This window comes from Elephas maximus, chromosome 4, assembly GCF_024166365.1.
Source record: "Elephas maximus indicus isolate mEleMax1 chromosome 4, mEleMax1 primary haplotype, whole genome shotgun sequence".
Classification (NCBI taxonomy): domain Eukaryota; kingdom Metazoa; phylum Chordata; class Mammalia; order Proboscidea; family Elephantidae; genus Elephas; species Elephas maximus.
In genome coordinates, this window is record NC_064822.1 from 157,860,627 (window position 1) to 157,886,265 (window position 25,639).

General features: G+C 36.9%; 1 protein-coding gene across 10 annotated transcripts in view; it reads right to left on the minus strand.

Annotated features, from left to right (window-relative positions):
• The window catches only part of EEA1 (early endosome antigen 1), a 345,249-nt gene that overhangs the window by 293,086 nt on the left and 26,524 nt on the right, over window positions 1–25,639 (minus strand). Inside the window, exons 2-7 of one of the 10 annotated variants that reach the window (XM_049884053.1) lie at window positions 19,267–19,359; window positions 4,844–4,898; window positions 2,757–2,796; window positions 2,002–2,084; window positions 1,791–1,904; window positions 1,000–1,118 (exon numbers count right to left, since the gene is read on the minus strand). The exons of 1 other annotated variant lie outside the window; for it this stretch is intronic. Coding sequence is in view for 5 of the 9 variants with exons in the window: in XM_049884050.1 (XP_049740007.1) it covers window positions 2,757–2,796; window positions 4,844–4,898; window positions 9,079–9,146 (163 nt within the window). In the remaining 4 variants the exon portion in view is untranslated. Of the gene's footprint in view, window positions 1–999; window positions 1,119–1,790; window positions 1,905–2,001; window positions 2,085–2,756; window positions 2,797–4,843; window positions 4,899–9,078; window positions 9,219–19,266; window positions 19,360–25,639 lie in introns of all 10 variants that reach the window. 8 more of the 10 variants (XM_049884056.1, XM_049884055.1, XM_049884050.1 and 5 more) reach the window with 8 other exon arrangements.

The following is a 25,639-nucleotide window of genomic DNA, read 5'->3' on the forward strand; positions in this document are numbered from 1 at the left end:
GGGCCCGAGACGTTCTGTTAGCCCAAGACAGGAACCATTCCCAAAGCCAACTCTCTGAACAGGGATCGAACTGGACTATAAGACAGAAAACGATACTGGTGAGGAGTGGGCTTCTTAGATCAAGTAGACACATGAGACTATGTGTGCAGCTCCTATCTGGAGGGGAGATGTGAAGGCCGAGGGGGACAGAAGCTGGCAGAATGGACACAAAAATAAAGGGTGGAGAGAGGGAGTGTGCTGTCTCATTATGGGGAGGGCAACTAGGAGTATATAGCAAGGTGTATATAAATTTTTGTATTAAGACTAACTTGATTTGTAAACTTTCACTTAAAGCACAATTAAAAAAAAAAAGACTGAGGAGAGTATTGATGATGCCTGATGCCCATGACAGAAATACAGCTATGAAGAAAATGCAATAATTTTATACTTGCTGAATTTGAAGTGAAAGCTAGAAATGCAATTGGATGTATCCTAAAGGTTGCTGGATATATAAAACTAAAGCTCAAGGTAAAGTCAGGATCAGAGATACGGGCATGGGAACCACTAAAAAGTCTGATGGTTATTTAGATAGAAACAATGAAAATGCTAAGGTTATAAATTATGCATCACACGATTCCATTTTTATTTTTAAAAAACACATGCAGAACATATATGTAGGTAGGAATGCCACAGGATTTATTATTTCCTCCATTTTACTCAAACTCTGTCTTTAAAGGAATCCCCGGGTGGCGCAAACAGGTAACACATTCAGCTGCTAACCAACAGGTTGCTAACCCAGAGGCACCTCAGAAAAAAGGCCTGGTGATCTACTTGCAAAAAATCAGCCATTGAAAACCTATGGAGCAAAGTTCTACTCTGACACATACGGGGTCGTCATGAGTCGGAGTCGATCTGACGGCAACTGGTTTACATTTTTTAAAATTACTCTGCAGAACATATATTTGTTTTTTAACTTCGAAAATCATAAAGGTGCTTCTTGATAAATGGTTTCTAAATTACCAGTTCAGTCTTCAGATCTTGAATTATAGTAACCTCTCTGTTCAATTCTTCTGTCAGATGTGTCACTCTTTGTTCAGAAGCTTCTCAAAGACTCTTTTCTTCATCATATTTGACTTTATCTAATTAAAGATAGTTATATAAATACTAGTTTCATTACATTAACTTTAGGGAAAGACAGTCTTATAAATTCCTATTACTCTATATGAATATATATTACTCTAATTCAAATGTACATTCCTTATATAACCATACATACATAATACTTTAAAACTGTACTTCTGATGATATTAAAAGGTAAGCTTAAAAATGATCAGATCTGGCTGTGTTCAGATAAATTCCACATAATATTAACTTACTATTTAGCACTGACTTTTAATGCATATTTAATCAAATACAATATTTTACTTAAAAGCATGTAGTAAAAGAATATACATAATTGATACCATAATCAAATGTTAAATCTGTACTATACTTAATTTCTTCAAAATATTACTTATTATAGTTGTAAGCTAATCTTTAAGCATACCACAAAAGAAAATTCACCACCTCTAAAATTCAGAAAGAATTCTACAGAGAAAAACAAGTCCTTTGAAGGGATAAGTTGAGGGGAAAGAGAACAAACTGAAATTAATTTACGTAACAACCTGTTATCACTAAATTCTATTAACCAACAGCACAGTCTATAAACACCTGGGTTATCACATTAACACACTATGTCTACTTCTAGGATGTATAATGGTCAAAAGATAGTAAGACCGATTCATTTGCTAAAAAATTCTGACTCAATTTACCTGCAATTTCAGTAGCAAGTTGGGCTGCTTTCTGCTCAAATAAGTCTTACGTTTGCTTAATATTAAAATTTTCTGTTTGGGCTTCTTCTAATTGTTATTCCAAAGACTGCAGCTCTACAAAAAGTGTAGCAGTTATTCAAATACAATGTTACATTAAACTGCAATTACTTATAATCATTGCAGTAGTTAGGACAATCAACGTGAGTCTTACCCAGTTACAAAAAAAGCAGAGCGTTTTCACATCTCAAAAATTAGGGATCTGTGACTCATCTGAGGCACCAGTCATAGTTTACACTTTAAATAAAAGAAAGAAATATTTAGAACCACACCCAATAATCTGTAAATATTTGTTTAATGCTGTTTTGATCTCACATTTACTCTTCTATATTTGTCAACTGACCAAAAAGGAACATATTCTGCTTCTCTGATAAAATTAGTTACAAAGTGTGATAAAATTAGAGATGGCTTAAGGGTGATTGAGGCCTTGAATAAAATAATCAGTTAAAGTCCTGATACTTTATTCTCATAAAGGAAAGAGATTTCAGAGAGAAATTAAATACAATAAGTAACCTCAAAACATATTTACAATTATTCACTGAGCATTCCTCCAGTAAACAAAAGTTGCACAGAGGCTAGCTCCATCACTGTATTTCTAGGCAAGAAGAGTATATAACTCCTTAAAATAGATTTAACCTTACGTTAAATAACCGTATGAATGCAATATTCCAGAAGTTTATTACTAACTTCAGAAAATAATAAACTAAAAAAATACTAAAACTTGAGCTGATTAAATTATAAAGTACCCAAGTAACTTTCTCAACCTAGACTATCACCACAATTTTCACTCTATTAAAGCCATAACATATAACCACAAAAAAAAAAAAAAAATTAGCAGACATCAAAGAAAAAAAAAGGAAAAAGTATATATATAAAATATATATATATTTATGCTTTAAATATATTTACCTGCTGATGAATCAGCCACCAACCCATCAAGTTTAGACTCCTCCATGGAAACAAAGACAAACAAATACATTAAAAGAAAAAGACAATAGTGTTACAACTGTCAGTGTTAAAAATCTCTGGAAGTCATGTTCTATCAGTCAAACAATAAGACTGTGGTGAAACTTAAGGTTTGGTCAGCTCACACTCTTCCAGATTCCTAAGGTACCAGCAGGCAGACTGGTGTAATGATCTAACCGCAGTTCACTGGTTCTAAGACAGAATTAAGATGTGTGAAAATTACTATGGGTCTTGGAATGGATGGCATCTTAAATTCCATGAAACCAGTAAAAAATAAATAATATAAATTATTATAAATATAGATTCAAAAGCAAATACTTAAGTCAGCAGACAAGAGTCAATCTCATAATATCTGAAAACTTGCATATAGGCTAAAACATACCATTGAACTAACACTACTAACAAATTTGGCTTTAAAACTAGACATTTTTAATTCAGGATTATAAATCATCTTTAAAAGAAGCAAAACTAAAGAGCACACTTCATCAGGTTTAATTCATCATGTGCATCAGAAACAAAATAATACACCACCTTGGTGTTATTCTCATGTTTAAAAGAACGACACACATCTGAAACACTTTAAAAAGGTATCTCGTAGTACACTGCTTTTTTCTTTTCTTGTACTTTGAGAAATTAGACATACTAATTGCTAAGAATCATCAATATTTAAAATACATTTTCCCCCAAAGGTAAATTTCCTACCAAAAAAATTTACACATTGTGCTGTGGAGAATCGATTTAATTAATTAAATGGAAAAGAGTCACCTCAAATATAGTAAACAATTTCGTCTCTGTTTTCAGGTAGAGAAAATAAGACAGTCCATGTTTGATTAGCTGTTAATGCCATTTAGGTAAAAAATGAATAAACGAACTATCAGTATTTTAGATAACTAAAAGGCTCTTTAACATTAACAGCATCCGCAACTGGAGAAGCTGAGTAGTAATAAAACTGGTGTCTTATTGTTTATTTATCTGTCTTTTCCAGTCAATGACAATTCTTGGTACAAAGGAAAAAGAAGGCTGAGTGAGAGCCACAATATGCTAAGGTAATGCACAAAAAGATCACTCATTACTTTATCAAAATATTGGAACTATTTTTAAAGTGTACCCAATTTATTCCTAAAAATAAAAACTATACAATGGATTTGGTAAAATTACATATTCTTTATGTAATCTTACTAAAAAACTCAGTATCGTTTTAAAATAAAAATCACAATTGGTTAAGGCATTTATTTAGAAAATACATTAAAATGTAAACAATCTAAGATGTCAAAAATAATCCCACCATTCATAGATTACAATTTTTAATAAAAGTGTTTTGTTTTATTCTATTATTTTTATGTAAAGTAAGACAGTGTATGTGTGTGTATATACATAAATATATATCTTTTATTGTATTTCAAAAAACCTACCATTAATATGACAGTTTTCTCATGTTTTTAAAAGATCTTCACTAATATAAATTGTAAATAGCTAAACAATAGGCCTTCCGCTACCAACAGACATTCTAGTTATTTCCAATTTGTCACAAACACACATCCATTGAAGAGCTTCACTGTTGTTTGAATGTATATGTTATAACTACTCAGGAATGCTGCCACACAATTAGAATAAAGCTGCCTGATATAAAAAACAATCTTTAAGGTAAACGATTCTTAACAAAGGCAACTTAAAGAAGTTACATCTTCACTTCCCATGTATTTCTATACAATCATTAAAATTGCAAAGGACATATGCTGTAGGCTATTGAACACTGGGAAACAAATTAGGAAGTTATTTATATCAGGTCACCTGCTTATAGATAGGTATGATGCTTAATTCTCAACAATGAAAATAAACAACTAATAAACATGCTTCAAGTATTTGAAAGCAATTACTTGCTGCTGCAACCTTTGAAATTTTTCTAATTCTCTCTTTAATTTTTCCGAGTGCCATTTTTCTTCCCAGTGAAAAACAAAGATTTTTTAATTAGTCACTTATTTAAAATTTATTACCTGAAAAAAAACAATTATAATTAGTTTTATTCTAACCTTAAGTGAAGCCTGTAGGTCTTGGACCTCTTGTCTGAGTAGTGTTACGGCATCTCTAAACAGATACGGGGGAAAAGGAATTAATAGTTAATGCCCCTTAATTAACAATCTGGTCTATTAACAAATCATAGCTAGTGATTATATAGTAATGCCCTACTTTTCTAAAATTTTTAAAGAAAAAAAAACTACTGTAGATTTATACATGTTAGTCTTTGTTGTTAGACACCATCGAGTTGGTTCCAACTCAAAGCAACCCTGTGCAGCACAGAACAAAACACTGCCTGGTCCTGCGCCACGCTCACAATCCTTGTTATGCTTGAGACCACTGTTGCAGCCACTGTGTCAGTCCATCTCATTGAGGGTCTTCCTCCTTTCCAATGACCCCGTACTTTACCAAGCATGATATCCATCTCTAGAGACTGATCCCTCCTGACAACATGTCCAAAGTATGTAAGACGCAGTCTCACCATCCTTGCTTCTAAGGAGCATTCTGGTTGTACTTCTTCCAAGACAGATTTGTTCCTTCTTTTGGCAGTCCACAGTATATTCAATATTCCTCATCAATACCACAATTGAAAGGCGTCAATTCTTCTTCGGCCTTCCTTATTCATTGCCCAGCTTTCACATGTATATGATGCGACTGAAAATACCACAGCTTGGGTCAGGTGCACCTTAATCTTCAAGGTGACATTTTTGCTTTTTAACACTTTAAAGCGGTCCTTTGCAGATTTGCCAAACGCAATGCATCTTTTGATTTCTTGACTGCTGCTTCCATGGGTGTTCATTGTGGACCCAAGTAAAATGAAATCTTTGACAACTTCAATCTTTTTCTCCATTTATCATGCTGTTGCTTACTGGTCCAGTTGTGAGGATTTTTGTTTTCTTTATGCTGAAAAAAAAAAAATTTTTTTTTTTTTTTATGCTGAGGCATAATCCGTACTGAAGGCTGTGGTCTTTGATCTTTATCAGCAAGTGCTTCAAGTCCTCTTCACTTTCAGCAAACAAGGTTGTGTCATCTGCATAACGCAGGTTGTTTATGAGTCTTCCTCCAATCCTGATGCTCCGTTCTTCTTCATATAGCCAAGCTTCTCAGATTATTTGCTCAGCATACAGATTGAATGGGTATGGGAAAAGGATACAACCCTGACACGCACCTTTGCTGACTTTAAAGCCCACGGTATCCCCTTATTCTGTCCAAATGACTGCCTCTTGATCTAGGTTCAGGTTCCTCATGAGCACAATTAAGTGTTCTGAAATTTCCATCCTTCGAAATGTTACACATTTATACATAGTAACATATATATTAAACTCTTAGAAAGCTCACTGAATTGTTTACAAATGGAAAAAAATTTTCTCATGTAAATAATGATATAAGTGACTGACATGTGCCTGAGCCAGAAGCAAAATTCCTCTCCATTACCTTACCAATGCTAAGCATCAATGGCTTCCTATTCCAGTTGGCGTGAAATCTAAACTCATTAAACAAAGCCTATGAAGTCTGCACAATATAGTCCTTGCTTATTTCTTCCTTATCACTATCCCCATCATTCACTTAGCCATAGCAACACTGGCTTCTTTTGGTTCCTTGAATCTGACATACTCTTTCTCTCTGAGAACCTTCTTACATTCTGTTCCCCTCACCTAGAATCTAAGTATCAGTACAACAAAGAAAGGTAAGCAGAAGACCACTCTAGGCCCTGATGCAGGAGAGAAAGATTCCATGAGATAGCACATTTGAGATTACTATTCTGGGTGTCAGGGACGTATCTTCACTGTTGGGGTGTAAATGGCAGAAAAAGGAACTCTTCTTGTTCCATGCCACAACCAGTGACTGTCATGGTAGATGATAGAACTGGAATGGGAACAGGAGCAGATTAAGAATCCTCAAATGAACTGACTCTAATCTAAACGGAACAAGAAAACAGGCTCAGTTCTAATGATGGGGAAGGCCAAGTCCACTACGAAAGAACTATATCCACAGAGTGAAAAAAAAGAGGACAGATTGGTGGGAGAATTATACAATAGGATGGGTTGCTATAAGTCAGAACCAACTTCAGGGCACCTAACAACAACGACAACTCAGTATGCCATCAGAAATTTGTTTCAACTTTACTCGTTACAGTAATTTCATTAAAAAGTTTTTATGGCCAATAAAGAAGTGGTTCCCCACATGTTATAACACACACATATTACACACATGCGTGAACGTACACACACGCTCCAGGGGCTTTGAGAAGGCCTTACTCCAAAATCTTACTTTTAAAAAATGTTACCAGATGTCAGTTCTGAAAACAATACCACAATCTCCCCAATCCACAGGAATATCCTCATGCAATCTATTCTGCAGCAGCCCCTTTCACATTCTAAATAGTATTTAGGTGGACTGGTTAAATCAGAGATATTAATTAGCAAGAATGTGGTAAAGATATTACCAGTTACAAAAATTCTGCTAATTTAAGGTAACAAGAAATACAACTGTTTTGCTTTCATCAAGTACACTACAATTCTAAAATGCTCCTCTATTATAGATACAAAAAGAAACTGGAATGCAGGGGGTAGAAGGACATCCCTACCTATATCCCAAATACAACAAATCCAAAACTGAACTTATTCCCCAGAGCTCCTTTTCTCACCACCATCCATCTTTCACCCAAGCTAGACACCTAAGAGTTACGCTAAACTACTTCATCGGTCTCATTTCTAATAAAACACTAAGCCTACACATTTTACCTTCCCACCACCCTCATTTCACCTGCCCATGTTCAGACTCTCTGAATGAGTACTTAAAGGATGTTCCAGCTTTAGTTCTAGATACAAATTCTATCTATTAAGAAATCCCTTTTCTGTTTTATCAAAATTATCTTCCAGGGGACTGAAGTTGCTAGATAGGTAACTTCGAGAAGTCGTGTTAGTAAACACTAAAAACAGCCAGCTGCATTTATGTCTCTTAGTCATCCTAAGGAAACCCTCATGGTGTTGTGGTTCAGAGCTACACCTGCTAACCAAATGGTCAGCAGTTTGAATCTACCAGGTGATCCTTGTCAACTCTATGGGGCAGTTCTACTCTGTCCTATAGGGTCACTATGAGTCAGAATCTACTCGATAGCAGTAGGTTTGGTTTTAATCATCCTACATTTCTCATCAACTTTAAAAAAAAAAAAAAAGATTATTTAAGATTAAAGGAATAAATTCCTTATTCTTAGATTTCAATTATCTGTAATTTTTTCCTGAGTTCTCCTCATGCTGAATTAACCATTGCACTCTTTGTACTTCTACCTTATCAGGCAAATAATATCTAGCATAGAAACATCCTAGGACAGAGATCAGATCTTACTTATCTTTTTAAGTCCTTCACTTACCAAAAGGCTTGGCACATGAGAGGTACTCCATAAATAATTTAAATAAGCAAGTGTTTATAAGATAGTTTTCTTACACACAAAATTGACTCACGGAAAAAATTAAGAGTCTTATTTTTGGTCTTTCATGGTACAAACATTTTCATTCTTTTATAAGATTGAAAACAGAATTACAAGGAGTTCTGTTTCTCTTTCTTTTTAGTATATTGTAATGATTCTCGAAGAAAAAAAAAAATATCAGGATTATCTGAGAAGTTTTTCCAGCCTAAAAATGGGCAACGCTTCCTGCCATTAGCTCCTACCCCAGTCTTAGATATTCAGTAGCCCCACCGTACTGATAAAGTCCTGATAATCATTATTGGCTGATCCACTGATATTGATGTCAGTGTCATTCTGTCACCTCCTTCAGGTCCAGGGAAGACAAAACAAAGATTGAGACACTAGAAAATTCAGATTCTGATAACTGTGTATTTTCCCAAGTGAAGACAGTAAAACAGTATTTTACATGCAAAAAGTATTTTAACATATTCATGAATAAAACACTAACTAAAGATATAACTAAAAAACAAAGATATGACTTATAAATGTTCAAATAAAATACTATCATTTACTTCATATTTCATATAAAATTTATGTAAAAATATTAACTTAAACTTTTGTATATATTTACAAATTCACAGACAGCTGCAAACAGTAAGAGAAACCAAGCAGACTTCCCAAGAGCCTTTTTTCCTTATTGAACTTTCTTTAAAGCATGCATAATTAAAGCGATCCATATTCCCTTGTAGCATAAAAAGTTCAGCAACACCAAGCAAGAAATAACAAGGACGTTTTCAGCAACCCATAACCAGCTACTAAAACAAATTACACAGGACCCACAGTAACACTGAAGTCATTAAGGAGTTCCTGTCCTCTTGTTTCATTTTCAGCATGTACTTTCTGGTCATGCTCCAACAAATCAATAGCAGTTATACATCTTTTCAGACATAATGGACAGATGAAATCCTGTGAAATAACAACTTTTAGGAGGATATATATAAAAAATTATTTATAGAACAAAATATAAATCTAGACAATGAAAATCAACACACAACAAAAAATAATTAGTATATCTATTTTATTATACATAAGGAAAATTTTCAAATAGTAGCTACACAAAAGGTGAAAGATTTAACTAAAGTGCCGTTGTTACCTGCCATCAAGTCGATTCTGACTTATAGCTACTCCACGTAGGCAGAGTAGAACTGCTCCATGGGGTTTTCAAGCTGCAACCTTTCAGAGGCAGATCGCCAGGCCTGCCTGCCAAGGGGTCTCTGGGTAGGTTCAAACCATTAACCTTTCAGCTAGTAGTCAAGCACTTAGGCATCTGTGCCACCCAGACACTCTAAAATTATTACCTAGCCTTATACTGTAAATTCCCATGGCTCTTTTTTTTATTATTATTTAATGGTACCCAGTTGCTTTGGTTAGAATATTACTGATCCTTTTGTTTATGACACTTTGTCCTTACTTATCTGAGAGCAATTATTGGCAAGTTAAAGACTTTATTTTAGATCAAGAAAGACGACAGGACTTAAAAAATACCTTTATGTGATATAATATTCACAACAAAGAACTTCTCATAATGAAAGCAATGTTTGGTCTTCACTGTATTCCCACTACCCTGAGATCCCATCCCTGTGACTTTTAGCAGACGACCATTCTAATTTTAAGAATTAAAAAAAAATTTTTTTTAAACAATCTCTCAAATTCCCTATACCTATAGCACCTACTTTTACATAAATGTGGCTTATTATACTGATCTATGATTTAGGGTCTTGCTAGATAGGAACAACACAAGGACAAGAGGACAAGGAAATTGAGGATGTACGAGAAAAAATAAATAAAATTAAGAGTCGCAGTAGTGCAGGAGGTTATAAAGGTTATAACCTGATGAGTTTTTCTGTCAAAAGTATGTGGGGATTTGAATCACAAAAAGGGTTATCTATATAACCTTGAGGAAATCACTTTACTTCACTTTGTGTAAAATGTTTGGTCTACAAACTGGAGCTGACATTAGCACCTATTCTTCTAAGGCTATCCTGTGCATAAACTGCCTGGTACAGTACCAAAGATGTGGTGAGTGTGCAAAAAATATTAACTGTCACTAGATGTATGTTTAGAAAGGAAAGGAAAGAAAGCCAGAAAAAGATTGAGAGACTAGAAGAAAATACAGAATTAAAAAAATAAAATATTCATGGAGGCAAAAAACTTAAATAGTGAGAATATGAGAAAGAGAATTATTAAGAGTATAGATAGTTACAGTAAGGAATGTTGTTGTTGTTGTAAGGTGACCTCAAGTCAGTTCCAACTCATAAGTAACCCTACAAATAACACAACAAAACACTGCCCGGATCTGCGCCATCCTCACAATCATTGTTAAATTTCAGCCCATGGTTGCAGCCACTGTGTCAAACCAACTCGTTGAGGGTCTTTCTCCTTTTCTCTGAACATATAGTTTACCAAGCACGATGTCCTTCTCGCAGGGACTGTTCCCTCCGGATAATATGTCCAAAGTATGTGAGGTGAAATCTCGCCATCCTTGCTTCCAAGGAACACAGTGGCTATATTTTTTCCAAGACAGATTCGTTCGTTCTTCTGGCAGTCCATGGTATATTCAATATTCTTTGCCAACACCATAATTCAAAGCCATCAATTCTTCTTCGGTCTTCCTTATTCTTGTCCAGCTTTCCCATGCATATGAGGCAATTGAAAATATCATGGCTTGGGTCAGGAGCACCTTAGTCCTCAAAGTCACATCTTTGCGTCTAATCACTTTAAAGACACCTTTTGCAGCAGGTTTGCCCAATGCAATGCGTCCTTTGATTTCCTGACTGCTGATTCTATGGGTGTTGATTGTGGATCCAGGAAAAATGAAATCATTGACAACTTCCATATTTTCCCTGTTTATCATGATTTTACTTATTGGTCCAGTTGTACTTGTTTGCTTTATGTTGAGGAGAAATCTATACTGAAGGCTGTAGTCTGTGATCTTCATGAGTAAGTACTTCAAGTCCTCTTCACTTTCAGCAAGCAAGGTTGTGTCAGCTGATAATGCAGGTTGTTAATGAGTCTCCCACCAGTCTTGATGCCACATTCTTCTTCATAGACTATGAAGCTTCTAGGACTATTTGCTCGGCATACAGACTGAATAAGTATGGTGAAAGGATGCAACCCTGACACCCACTTTTCTTGATTTTAAACAAGAATACCCTTGATCAAAAACCTGGTGGCATAGTGGTTAAGAGGTATGGCTGCTAAGCAAAAGGATGGCAGTTCGAATCCACCAGCCACTCCTTGGAAACCCTATGGGGCAGTTCTACTCTGTCCTGTGGGGTCTCTGTGAGTCAGAATCGACTCAACAGCAACAGGTCAACAGCCTTTTGGTCTATGTACAGGTTCCTCATGAGCACAATAAGTGTTCTGAAATTCCCATTTGTCATAAATGTTATCCATAATTTGTTAAAATCCACGTAATCGAATGCCTTTGCATAGTCAACAAAACACAGGTTAAAAAAAAAAAAACCACAGGTAAACATCTTTCTAGTATTCTCTGCTTTTATCCAGGATCCAACTGACATCAGCAATGATACACCTTGTTCCACGTCCTCTCCTGAAACCGGCTTGAATTTCTGGCGGTTCCCTGTCAATGCACTGTTGCAACCACCTTTGAACGACCTTTAGCAACATTTTCCTTGCATGCAATAATTTCCACATTGTGTTGGATCACCTTTCTTTGGTTGTTGTTGTTGTTAGGTGCTGTCGAGTCGGTACCAACGCATAGTGACCCTATGCGCAACAGAACAAAACACTGCCTGGTCCTGCGCCATCTTTAAAATTGTTACGCTTGAGCAAATTGTTGCAGCCACTGTGTCAATCCACCTCATTGAGGATCTTCTTCTTTTCCACTGACCCTGTACTCTGCCAAGCATGATGTCCTTTTCTCCAGGAACTGATCCCTCCCGACAACGTGTCCAAAGTGCGTAAGACGCAGTCTCGCCAGCCTTGCTTCTAAGGAGCATTCTGGTTGTACTTCTAAGACAAATTTGTTAATTCTTTCGGCCGTCCAGGGTATATTCGATATTCTTTGCCAACACCACAATTCAAAGGCGTCAATTCTTCTTCAGTCTTCTTTATTCTTTGTCCAGCTTGCACATGCATATGATGCGATTGAAAATACCATGGCTTGGGTCAGATGCACCTTAGTCTTCAAGGTGACATCTTTGCTCTTCAACACTTTAAAGGACAGGCTTCAGCTGAGCTTCCAGACTAAGACAGACTAGGAAGAAGGACCCAGCAGTCTACTTCTGAAAAGCATTAGCCAGTGAAAAACCTTATGAATGGCAGTGGAACACTGTCTGATATAGTGCTGGAAGATGGGCCTACCAGGTTGGAGGGCACTCAAAAGATGACCGGGGAAGAGCTACCTCCTCAAAGTAGAGTCAATCTTGATGACATGCATGGAGTAAAGCTTTAGGGACCTTCATTTGCTGATGCAGCATGACTCAAAATGAAAAGAAACAGCTGCAAACATCCATTAATAATCAGAACCTGGAATGTACGAAGTATGAATCTAGGAAAATTGGAAATCATCAAAAATTAAATGGACTGCATAAACATCAATATCCTAAGCATCAGTGAGCTGAAATGGACTGGTATTAGCCATTCTGAATTGGACAATCATATAGTCTACTATGCTGGGAATGACAACTTGAAAAGGAATGGTGTTGCATTCCTCATCAAAAAGAACATTTCAAGATCTATCCTGAAGTACAACCCTCTCAGTGATAGGATAATATCCATACGCCTATAAGGAAGACCAGTTAATACGACTATTATTCAAATTTACGCACCAACCACTAGGGCCAAAGATGAAGAAATAGAAGATTTTTATCAGCTGCTGCAGTCCGAAATTGATGGAACATGAAATCCAGACGCATTGATAATTACTGGTGATTGGAATACGAAAGTTGGAAACAAAGAAGAAGGATCAGTGGTTGGAAAATATGGCCTTGGTGACAGAAACAATGTCAGAGATCAAATGATAGAATTTTACAAGACCAATGACTTCTTCATTGCAAATACGTTCTTTCACCAACATAAACAGCGACTATACACATGGACCTCGCCACATGGAACACAAAGAAATCAAATTGACTACATCTGTGGAAAGAGATGATGGAAAAGCTCAACATCATCAGTAAGAACAAGGCCAGGGGCCAACTGTGGAACAGACCATCAATTGCTCATGTGCAAGTTTCAAGGTGAAACTGAAGAAAATCAGAGCAAGTCCACGAGAGCCAAAATATGACCTTGAGTATATCCCACCTGAATTTAGAAACCATCTAAAGAATAGATTTGAAGCATTGAACACTAGGGACCTTTCTTTGGAATGGGCACAAATACGGACCTCTTCCAGTCAGTTGGCCAGGCAGCTGTCTTCCAAATTTCTTCACATAGACGAGTACCGCCAGCGTTGTATCCATTTGTTGAAACATCTCAATTGGTATTCTGTCAATTCCTGAAGCCTTATTTTTTGCTAATGCCGTCAATGCAGGTTGGACTTCTTCAATACCATTGATTCTTCATCATATGATACCTCCTGAAACGGTGGAATGCTGACCAATCTTTTTGATACAGTGACTCTGTGTATTTCTTTCATCTGGTTTCGATGCTTGCTGTGTCATTCAATAGTTTGCCCACAGAATCTTTCAGAATTGCAACTGAAGGCTTGAATTTTTTCTTCATTTCTTTCAGCTTGAGAATGCCGACCATATTCTTCCCTTTTGGTTTTCTAACTCCAAGTTTTGTACTTTTCATTATAATATTTTACTTTGTCTTCTCGAGCTGCCCTTTAAAATTTTCTCTTCAGCTCTTTTACTTCATCATTTCTTCCATTTGCTTTAGCTACTCTACATTCAAGAGCAAGGTTCAGAGTTTCTTCTGACATCCATTTTGGTCTTTACTTTCTTTTTGTCTTTTTAATGACCTTTTGCTTTCTTCACGTATGATGTCCTTAATGTCATCACACAACTCCTCTCGTCTCTGGTCACTAGTGTTCAATGAGTCAAATCTATTCTTGAAATGGTCTCCAAATTCAGGTGGGATATACTCAAGGTTGAATTTTAGCTCTGGTGGCCTTGTTTTATTTTTCCTCAGCTTCAACCTGCATATGGACAATCGATGGTCTGTCCTGTACAGGATCACGATGAACATGATGCCATTCTTCTTCAGTTTGTCATTCCCAGCACAGTACATCATATGATTGTCCAGTTCAAAATGGCCAACTTCAGCTCACTAATCCCTAAGCTGCATTGAAGACATTAGCGAAAAACAAGGCTCCAGGAATTGAGAGAACTGAGATATTTGGAATATCAATCTTGATGTTTTCCATTTCATTTTTGACAACTTCCAATTTTCCTACATCCATACTTAGTACATTTCACTTTCCAATTATTAATGGATGTTTGTAGCTATTTCTTCTCATTTTGAGTTGCACCACATCCGCAAATGAAGGTCCTAAAGGCTTGACTCCATCCACGTCATTAAGGTTGACTCTACTTTGAGGAGGCAACTCTTGTCCAGCCGTCTTTTGAGCACCTTCCAACCTGAGAAGCTCATCTTACGGTACTGTATCAGACAACGTTCTGCTGCTATTCATAAGGTTTACACTGGCTAACTCTTTTCAAAGAAGTAGACCGCCGGGTCCTTCTTCCTACTCTGTCTTAGTCTGGAAGCCCAGCTGAAACCTGTCCGCCATGGGTTACCCTGCTGATATTTGAATTCTGGTGGAATAACTTCCAGCGTATTTTGCTGCCATTCATAAAGTTTTTACTTGAGATACTGAAATTATATTTACAGTAAGGAATGGGAAGATAAAATTCAATATTTCAAGTAAAACTATTCTGCCTAGTGACAATGTGGGAGGTACAGCCATAGGCTTGAATAGCTAGAAAAGGGGTAAAAAAGACTGTTAACATTAGTAACATTATGGAACTGAGAGGCTTAGGTGCTCCTTGGGTCACCAAAGTCACTTAGGATAATAGCAAGGAAGCAGAAAAAGACACCAAACAAGCTTCCAAAATGAGAGCCAATACAAAGTAGAGATTAAGAGCTAGGCTCAAGCTTTGTTATGGACTAAACTGTGTCCCCCAAACACATGTGTTGTAAATCCAAACCCCTATACCTATACATATGGATGGAACTGCATTTGGGAATAGGGTTTTCTTTGTTTTACTACTGAGACTGTATCAGTATCGCATGTATCTCAAACCACTTTTGGGATATAAAAGAACAGATTATGCACAGAACAGAGCAGATATAGGGGGAATATTGACACTATCTGAAGACAATGGAGACCAATCCACAAGCCCGGGACCTCTAAGGATCTCTGGCCAGAGAAGCTGAAGCAGATTTTCTATCAGAGCCAACACCACAGAGAGCCTTCTCCTAGAGACAGTGCTTGGAATTGGAACTTCTAGCCTCCTAAATTGTGAGAAAATAAATTTATTTTTGTTGAACCACCCACTCACAGTATTTCTATTACAGCAACACTAAGAAACCAAGATAGGCTTGAATCCTAGAAACCCTACCTTTACTAGGTGTGTGAGCGCAACTTGCTCATTTGTTAAGTAGGTTAACAAGAATACTACTTCATATGTATATCATGAGACTTAAATGAGATACTATATGCAAAGTGCAAATCATAGTATCTGCCACAAAGTAAGCATTTAATAAATGGCAACTACCATTAATATCATTATTCCTTTTGTTAATAACCCTTAAAGGAGATTTTCCAAGGGATGAAGGTGAGGAATGTGATTTTTTTTTAAAAGTGATGAAAAGGGCTGTTATCCAGGCCACTACATTCCATGTGCTAGGAGCACGGAATACTTCTTTAAAAGAATGGATCATTGCATTTGTACCACCGCAGCTTAACACTACCTTTCACTTTACTCTTGTATCTTAACTAAGTTTCCACATACAGTCATCCAATCATTCATTCAAAATGTATTTACTGAGTGTAATTACAATGTTCTAGCCATTAAGCTTTATACCGAGAACAAAACGGTAAAGAAAGCAAAGTCGCTCCACCCTCAAGAAGCTTACAGCACAGGGGAAAAGTCACAAAAGAAAATTGATAATTACATTTTGCACCTCATTAATCAGAAAATAAGGAGCTCTAGTGGTGCAGTGGTTAAGCACTCTGCTGCTAAGTGAGAGGTTGGCAGTTCAACCCCACCAGCAGACCTATGAGAGAAAGGTGTGGCAGTCTGTTTCCATAAAGCTTTACAGCCTTGAAAACCTATGTGACAGTTCTAATCTGTCCAATAGGGTTACTATGAGTTAAAACTGACTCGACAGGAACGGATATTTTTTTGGGGGTGGGGGGGATGAGAAAATACTACTAGTCTATCTTCAAAATGTATTCAGAATTCAACTATTTCTTAGCACCCCACTGTTACCAGGAGTGTCTGGGTGATGCAAACAATTAACACGCTTGGCTGCTAACCGATAGGTTAGAGATTCAAGTCCATCCAGAGGTGCCCGGGGAAGAAAGGCTTGCCAACCTGCTTCTGGAAGATCGGACATTGAAAACCCCTATGACACACGTGGTCACCATGAGTCGGAACTGATTTGAAAGCAACTGGTTGGTCCACCGATAGCACCCCACACTAGCCACTATCACCCCAAATATAAACCAAAACCAATCCCATTGTCATCGACTCGATTCTGACTCACAGTAACCCTCAGGGTAGAACTGCCCCATACAGCTTCCAGAGCTATAAACTTTACAGAAGCAGACTGCCACATCTTTCTCCCATGGAGCAGCTGGTGAGTTCAAACTACCGATCTTTCAGTTAGCTGCCGGGCACTTCACCACGAGTGCTCCTTACCTCATACACAGAACACTTCAATAGCCTCTTAACAATCTCCCTGTTTTGTCCTTACCCTACTAACAGTCTATTTTCAACACAGCAGCCTAAGTGCATCCTGTAAAAATATAAATCAAAACCTTTGTCACTTCCCTGTTCAGAACTATCCAATGGCTTCCCATCTCATGAAGAGTAAAAACCTAAGTCTGTACAAAAGGCCCTATCTGAGCTGGGCTCACTCTTCCCTCACTCACTGTGGTGGAGCCATAGTGACCTCCTGGCTGCTCTTGCAACATGGCAGGCATGCACCCACCACAGACTTTGCACCTGTTGTTTCATATGCCTGGAACACACTTGCCCTAGAAATCCACATGACTCATTCCCTCACTTCCTTCAGATTTTTCTGACAACCCAACTTAAAATCGCAGCCTCCCAAAACACATCTTCTATCTCCTTTTCTTTGCTTTATTTTTCTCAATAACATCAACTGTCTATGGCTGTACATTTTTATTATGTTGTGTTTGTGTGTGTGTGTGTATGTTTGCCTGTTTCTACCCACTAGTACGTAACCTCCACCAGGCTAAAGATTTTTGACTATTTTATTGACTGCCGTATCTATGGCATCCAAAACAATGTCTGGCATTCAATAAATATTTGATAAATGAGTGAATTTCAGAATTATAATCATTACCAAAGGAATACGAAATATGGTTGCAAGAGGCACATGAGCAAAGCATCTATTCCAGATGTGAGTCAGAAAAGTTTACTGGAAAAAGTAGTACCTGCAATAAGACTTAAATGGCAATCAGATGCTACCCAAGCAAAAAGGTAAAAGAAAGAGCAGGTAAGACATAGGGATCAGCATATGCAAAAGCTCAAAATAAGAAAAAAACTTGACACACTATAAAAGCAGGAGTTCAACATGCCTGGATCAAAGAGAATAAAGAGGACTACGAAGATAAGTTAAGCTAGAGGTAACATACACATACACATACAGCCTTCTAGAACATGCTAAACAGTTTGGATTTTATTCTAAAGACAACTGGAAGCCTTTAACTAACGCAGATTTTGAAGAGGAAAACGGCATTATCAAGTCCTAATTTAAAAAAAAATTTTTTTAAGAGATTCAAATGGAGGAGGAGAGAAACGGACTGACACTGGAGAAAAAGAAGGCAGCTACAATAATCTATGTGAGGGTTAATGGTTGATGGCAGTCTGACCTAAGGCATTACCAATAAGCATGGATGGAAATTATTTCTCAGGTACTTTAGATAGAAAAACTCTGAGGAGGTGATAATTGACCTGAAATTTAAAGGATTTTTAAAGGAAGAAGTCAGCCAGAGAAGACTGTTCCAGACTCTGAACTAGAGTCTTTTCATTTAATGAAGAAAAAGAAGGCCAGAGTGGCCAAAGTCTAGCGAGCAAGTGAAATGTAAAATGAAATGACATCTGACAGGTAGATAGAATAATCCAGAGCACAAGAGAAAGAATTGATCTTTGTTTGGAAAAGGGACCTGTCTTCCATGTAATAAAGTAAGAAAGAGAATAAATGTGTAAGTACAGCTTTTAGGTAAACATCTGATGGTTCCTACTTTCTCAATGATATAAAACATGACTGAGGGAAGGTGAAAGGAAAGTAATGGACGTGGAATATTTGAGGACCGAGAACAGCATACAAAATAACTATCTCAGAGAGTAGAAAAATGATCCTACTAAAAAAAAAGACTTCATAAATACTTTAGCATTTATAAAATACTTTATAAATACTAAAGACAAAAGTTCTTACAAATCTTGTAAAAAAAAAGGCAAGAATATATACATTTTATAGATAATCTAATTTTTCATTAGCCTAGTAGTTCATCACAGTATATAGACAAACTAGATACTCATTAACCAGTAATTCTTTACAAATAGACTAAAAAAAACTTCAAGTTGAGATAATAGCATTAAAGACAAAATTGACAATATTATTTTATACCCTTAATATAAACTTTCCCACATTAAGCAAATATGATTCAAAAAACACATTCCAATTTCCAAGTCTTACGACAACCTGTCCTACAAGAGACAAGTTTAAGTTGCCAATTGTTACTCCAAATATTTGTTATTTTCCCTTAAATTGAACTTTACTGCCAAATTTATATTTTCATACCTCTGAAGAACTTTCATTATTGACATCGATTGTGTTCACAAGAGTTCCTGATGAATCTAAATCAAAACCTTGAGAGCCAACTCTCTAAGGAGTCTGAAACAGAAAAGGGAAAAAAACAATAATTAAAACAGATATTTACAATATATACATAAAGCATTTAATAACGTAAACAGTAATAAGAGCTAACCTGACACATAAGAAAAGCAGATGTCGTCACAATAATAACAGAGTACTTGTAGCTCTCCTTCACTGAAGACTCTACCTAACAAGATCCCTATATGCATTCTCTCCTTGTTAGTCTTTAAATTAATAACTAGTTTACATTTGTATATAATGTGTTATAGTCTTCAACCACTTTCACAAAACACTTCATTTAATCATCATGACATCTCTAAAAGAGGTAGGGCAAATGTTATTTCTATTTACAGCTGAGGAAACAGATTCAAAAGGGTAAGTGATTTGCTCAAGATCCTACTGTTAAATGTCAGAAAGAAGCAGAACTAAAATGCTTATTTTCCAGTTCCTCTTGCATTGCTATCCCTACTACTCAAGCTAATCTGTAATGATTTGAGGGGTGCTAAAGGCAAACACAGCCCAAACTAAAAACATAATGACACTGTACGTGTCATTCACTCATCTATCACCTACACCAACCATTGCTAGCCTGTCTCCGATACTTGATATTCCACCATCAAAAATAGATTTTTTAGAAGTTGTTGTTGTTAGTTGCCATCGAGTAGATTCTAACTCATAGTGACCCCATGCGTGCAGAGTAGAACTGTGCTCCGTAGGGTTGATAAGGCTGTGACCTTTTTTACCTGCAACAGTTTCCATCACAGTATCATTCATTAACACCCATGTATGAACTTAACTGAACAGGAAATCTGGTAAAACACTGGTTAAAAAGACACATTCAGAGAACAATGACTGACTCAATAAACCTTATCAATAATATATATGGTAGATCCTGTCGTTATCCCCATTTACACAAGAGAGAAGAGGCATAGAGCCTATGAAACTCACCCAAAGCCACAGGGCTAATAAATGGAAGACAGGATGAAATTAACTAGAACAGTCTGGCTCTCAATTACTAACTCATACTGCTTCTCTGCTAGGCATCTCCACTGAGATACACCTCAAGCATTCAAGATGAGAACAACTCATTAAACATTTGCCTCAACATAGGAACATCCTGTTACTATTAAATAGTAACATTACTATTAAATAGTAGAACATTACTATTAAATAGTAAACATAAATAGCAAATAGGGATTAAATTGATACTTGCTGAAATTCCTAACAATGGTTATAAAAACTGGATAGCAAAATGAAAAAACGTATACCCTATGATTGCAATTATAAATATAAACTATATATATATATATATAAGAAAAAACATGAAAAGGAAACATTCAAAAATGCAAATAATGATTTCTGTAGCAAGACAGGGAAACCCTGGTGGTGTAGTGGTTAAGTGCTACGGCTGCGAACCAAAGGGTCAGCAGTTCAAATCCACCAGGCGCTCCTTGGAAGCTCTACGGGGTGGTTCTACTCTGTCCTATAGGGCCACTAAGAGTCAGAAGCGACTCTACGGCACTGGATTTAGTTTGGTTTGGTTGCAAGACAGAATTATGGGTGTTTTAGTTTTGGTGTTTTTGTTTGTGCTACATTTTTTTCCAAAATTTTACAAATACCATTGAATGACTTTTATATTAAAAAGATTTTTTTTTCTTAATATTAAAGATAGGCATTCTTCACGGAACTGGATAATCCAAATTCCTTTCACATTTCCCCCAAATCTATCTTTTGAACTTATCCAGAGCACATCTTTACTGTGTTCAGATAATGTCCACAAAACCGCCATGTTTTTGGTATTAAGTCAGCTATTTTTTATCCTCCTTAAATTAAAAAAAAAAGAGCCATATTCTTTTCCAAAATGGTATACCAGAGACATAAATTTACCCATTAATAAAGAAAAGCCAGCTACCTGGATTTAACAATACACTTATGGAGGCAGCAAAAAGTGAATGGTGAAAAAGTTTGAGAAGAGTGTTTAAATTATAAATGCAATATAAAGAATCATCATATACAATTAAAAATTTGTTTTAATTCATTAACATTTCAACGGTTTTACACCACGATGATTTTAAAAATTAGTCACAACATCCCCAAAGGCACTGGAAATAAAAACTATACCTCACCTCCAAAAAACTACATTTCCCCCATTTCTATATCCTTTATTTTTCCAGAGTCCAGGTAACTTTCCACCTGAGATTCACCTTGCCTGGCAAGAAATACCAATTCAAAATATTGTGCCTCTACAATCGTATTACCGCCACCAAAAGCACCCTTCCTCAAATCTGCTTCAAATAATCCTAGTAAACAGACATAAGTAGGCTCAGGAGGTATAGGGTTAGTAAAAGGAAAAACAACAGGGAAACCATCATAAAATATGGGCTTTTGATGTCCCCAGTTATTGCTGAATTGTCTAAGAACTTTTTGTTCTGTTCCTAAGCCACAAAAATTCCACTACTTAAATGAGAGGACCAATTATAGGAACATTAAGCCCGATGAAACAATAAAAAGAATTCTAACTTTTTCACTTATAAAAGTTTTATTTTGCAAACACAATGGTATAAGAACAATTTCTGCTAAAATTTTAAAGCAATAGGAAGATAAATATCTATAAAGTTATGCTTTTATAGCGAAATTATTACATAAATTTAGATCTCCTTTATAGTAACCAAAAAAGTACATAATACATTCATTTTGTTTAATTATTTTTTTCAATATTTATTCATCTTCCATGGAGTACCTCACATGCTGCAAGGTCCTCGATGCCAAATAGAGCCTATTTGGTATGAAGACAGTGTGAAAGAAACATGGACCATGCCTTCAGGTAGACTATAGCCTGGCTGAGGAAACTAATGTATATAAAAACAGGTAGGAAAAAGCCATCCATACATACAATGCACTTCCAATCCAAATTCCAACGACATTTTTTAATGTGATGGAGAAACAAATCACCAACTTCATATGGAAGGGAAAGAAGCCTCGGATAAGTAAAGCATTACTGAAAAAGAAGAACAAAGTAGGAAGCCTCACTCTACCTGATTTTAGAACATATACAGCCACAGTAGTCAAAACAGCCTGGTACTGGTACAACAACAGGCACATAGACCAATGGAACAGAATTGAGAACCCAGATATAAATCCATCCACATATGAGCAGCTGATATTTGACAAAGGCCCAGTGTCAGTTAATTGGGGAAAAGACAGTCTTTTTAACAAATGGTGCTGGCATAACTGGATATCCATTTGCAAAAAAATGAAACAGGACCCATACCTCACACCATGCACAAAAACTAACTCCAAGTGGATCAAAGACCTAAACATAAAGACTAAAACGATAAAGATCATGGAAGAAAAAACAGGGACAACGTTAGGAGCCCTAATACAAGGCATAAACAGAATACAAAACATTATTAAAAATGACGAAGAGAAACCAGATAACTGGGAGCTCCTAAAAATCAAACACCTATGCTCATCTAAAGACTTTACCGAAAGAGTAAAAAGACCACCTAAAGATTGGGAAAAAATTTTCAGCTATGACATCTCTGACCAGCGCCTGATCTCTAAAATCTATATGATTCTGTTAAAACTCAACCACAAAAAGACAAACAACCCAATCAAGAAGTGGGCAAAGGATATGAACACGCACTTCACTAAAGATATTCAGGCAGCTAACACAGGAGAAAATGCTCTCAATCATTAGCCATTAGAGAAATCCAAATTAAAACTACGAAGAGATTCCATCTCACTCCAACAAGGCTGGCATTAATCCAAAAAAACACAAAATATAAATGTTGGAGAGGCTGTGGAGAGATTGGAACTGTTATACACTGCTGGTGGGAATGTAAAATGGTACAACCATTTTGGAAATCTATCTGGCGTTTTCTTAAAAAGTTAGAAATAGAACTACCATACAACCCAGAAATCCCACTCCTCGGAATATATCCTAGAGAAATAAGAGCCTTTACACAAACAGATATATGCACACCCATTTTTACTGCAGCACTGTTTACAATAGCAAAAAGCTGGAAGCAGCCAAGGTGTCCATCAACAGATGAATGGATAAATAAATTATGGTACATTCACACAATGGAATACTACGCATCGATAAAGAACAATGATGAATCTGTGAAACATTTCATAACATGGAGAAACCTGGAAGACACTATGCTGAGCGAAATTAGTCAGATGCAAAAGGACAAATACTGTATAAGACCACTATTATAAGATCTTGAGGAATAGTTTAAACTGAGAAGAACACATTCTTTTGCGGTTAGAAGAGGGGGGAGGGAGGGAGGGTGGGAGAGGGTTATTTACTGATTAGATAGTAGATAAGAACTACTTTAGCTGAAGGAAAGGACAATACTCAAAACAGGGAAGGTCAGCTCAACTGGACTGGACCAAAAGCAAAGAAGTTTCCTAAATAAACTGAATGCTTCATAGATCAGTGGAGCAAGGGTGGGGGTTTGGGGACTATGGCTTAAGGGGACATCTAAGTCAACTGGCAAAATAAATTCTATTATGAAAACATTCTGCAGCCCACTTTGAAGTGTGGCATCTGGGGTCTTAAATACTAACAAGCAGCCATCTAAGATGCATCAATGAGTCTCAACCCTCCTGAATCAAAGGAGAATGAAGAACACCAAGGTCACAAGGTAATTATGAGCCCAAGAGACAGAAAGGGCCACATGAACTAGAGATTTACATCATCCTGAGACCAGAAGAACTAGATGGTGCCCGGCCACAACTGATGACTGCCCTGACAGGGAGCACAACAGAGAACCCTTCAGGGAGCAGGAGAACAGTGGGATGCGGACCCCAAATTCTCATAAAAAGACCAGACTTAATGGTCTGACTAAGACTAGAAGAATCCCAGTGGTCATGGTCCCCAAACCTTGTGTTGGCCCAGGACAGAAACCATTCCCGATGACAACTCATCATACATGGACTGGGCTGGACAATGGGTTGGAGAGAGATGCTGATGAGGAGTGAGCAACTTGTATCAGGTGGACACTTGAGACTATGTTGGCATCTTCTGTCTAGAGGGGAGATGGGAGGGTAGAGGGGGTTAGAAACTGACAAAACGGTCACGAAAGAAGAGACTGGAAGGAGGGAGTGGGCTGACTCATTAGGGGGAGAGTAAGTGGGAGTATGTAGTAAGGTGTATATTAAGTTTATATGTGAGAGACTAACTTGATTTGTAAACTTTCACTTAAAGCACAATAAAAATTATTGAAAAAAAAAAACAGGTAGGAGACAACTTGAAAAACATTAAATGTTGAATTGAGCACATGCAGTAAAGGATTAACCTTGCTCTTTGACCCAGCTCCTGGGAGGTAATCTTGGAATGTCCTGCCTGAGGAGAGTTTCTTTGGTTACCTAGAGACCTTGGGCCACACCAGATAGTCTATGCTAACTATATTATTTATGGTGGCTGGTCTTAGGTCATGAGCTATCAGCTCACCAACTGGAGGGGCTAGAGACTAAGATCAGTCACATGGTGGTCAACAATGTCCACGTGATCCAACCACAATGAAAACGCTGGACACTAAGGCTCAGATGAGGTTTGCAATACTTCATGGGTACTGTCTCACACTGGCACTGGGAGAAGTAGGTACCATCTGCACAACTCCACTATAAGGGGACAAATGGAAGCTCCATGCTTGGAATTCTCATGCACCCTGTCTTATGCACCTCTTCCCTTGGCTGATTTCAATCTGTAGTCTTTCACTGTAAGAAACTGCAACCACAACTATAAAAGCTTTCAGTGAGTTCTGTGGCTCTTGGCAAATTACCGAACCTGAGGGCAGTCATGGGACCTCTGAATATGTGTCGTCACAGGGACCCCCAAACTTTGCAGAGGGATTCTGAATGCAACTAAAATTCTGAGAAAGAGGAGATCAATGCTAGTTTGGGATAACTGAAAGAAAAATGTATTCCTGAAAGGAAAAGTTAAATTTAGGTACAATGGCAGTCATTCCAACTAGATGGAAAAAATAAAAAATGTATAAGAGCAGATAGCACAGAAATAAGAATACTGTATTTAAAGAAAAATAAATAAGTCTGACAAATTAGTACCTACCTCTGCTCTAATCACAGATTAATGACAGATAAAAAATTAAATATTAAAAAAGCAGAAAAAGATGTTATCTCACTGGACGTAAAAATAAAACGCCCAGAGCATACAGGGCTCTGGTACCTAAAACAGGAAGAGGTTACCACATTCGTAGAGTTCTTGTTGCTGTTATGTGCCATCAAGTCGATTTTCAACTCATAGCGACCCCATGTGACAGAGCAGAAT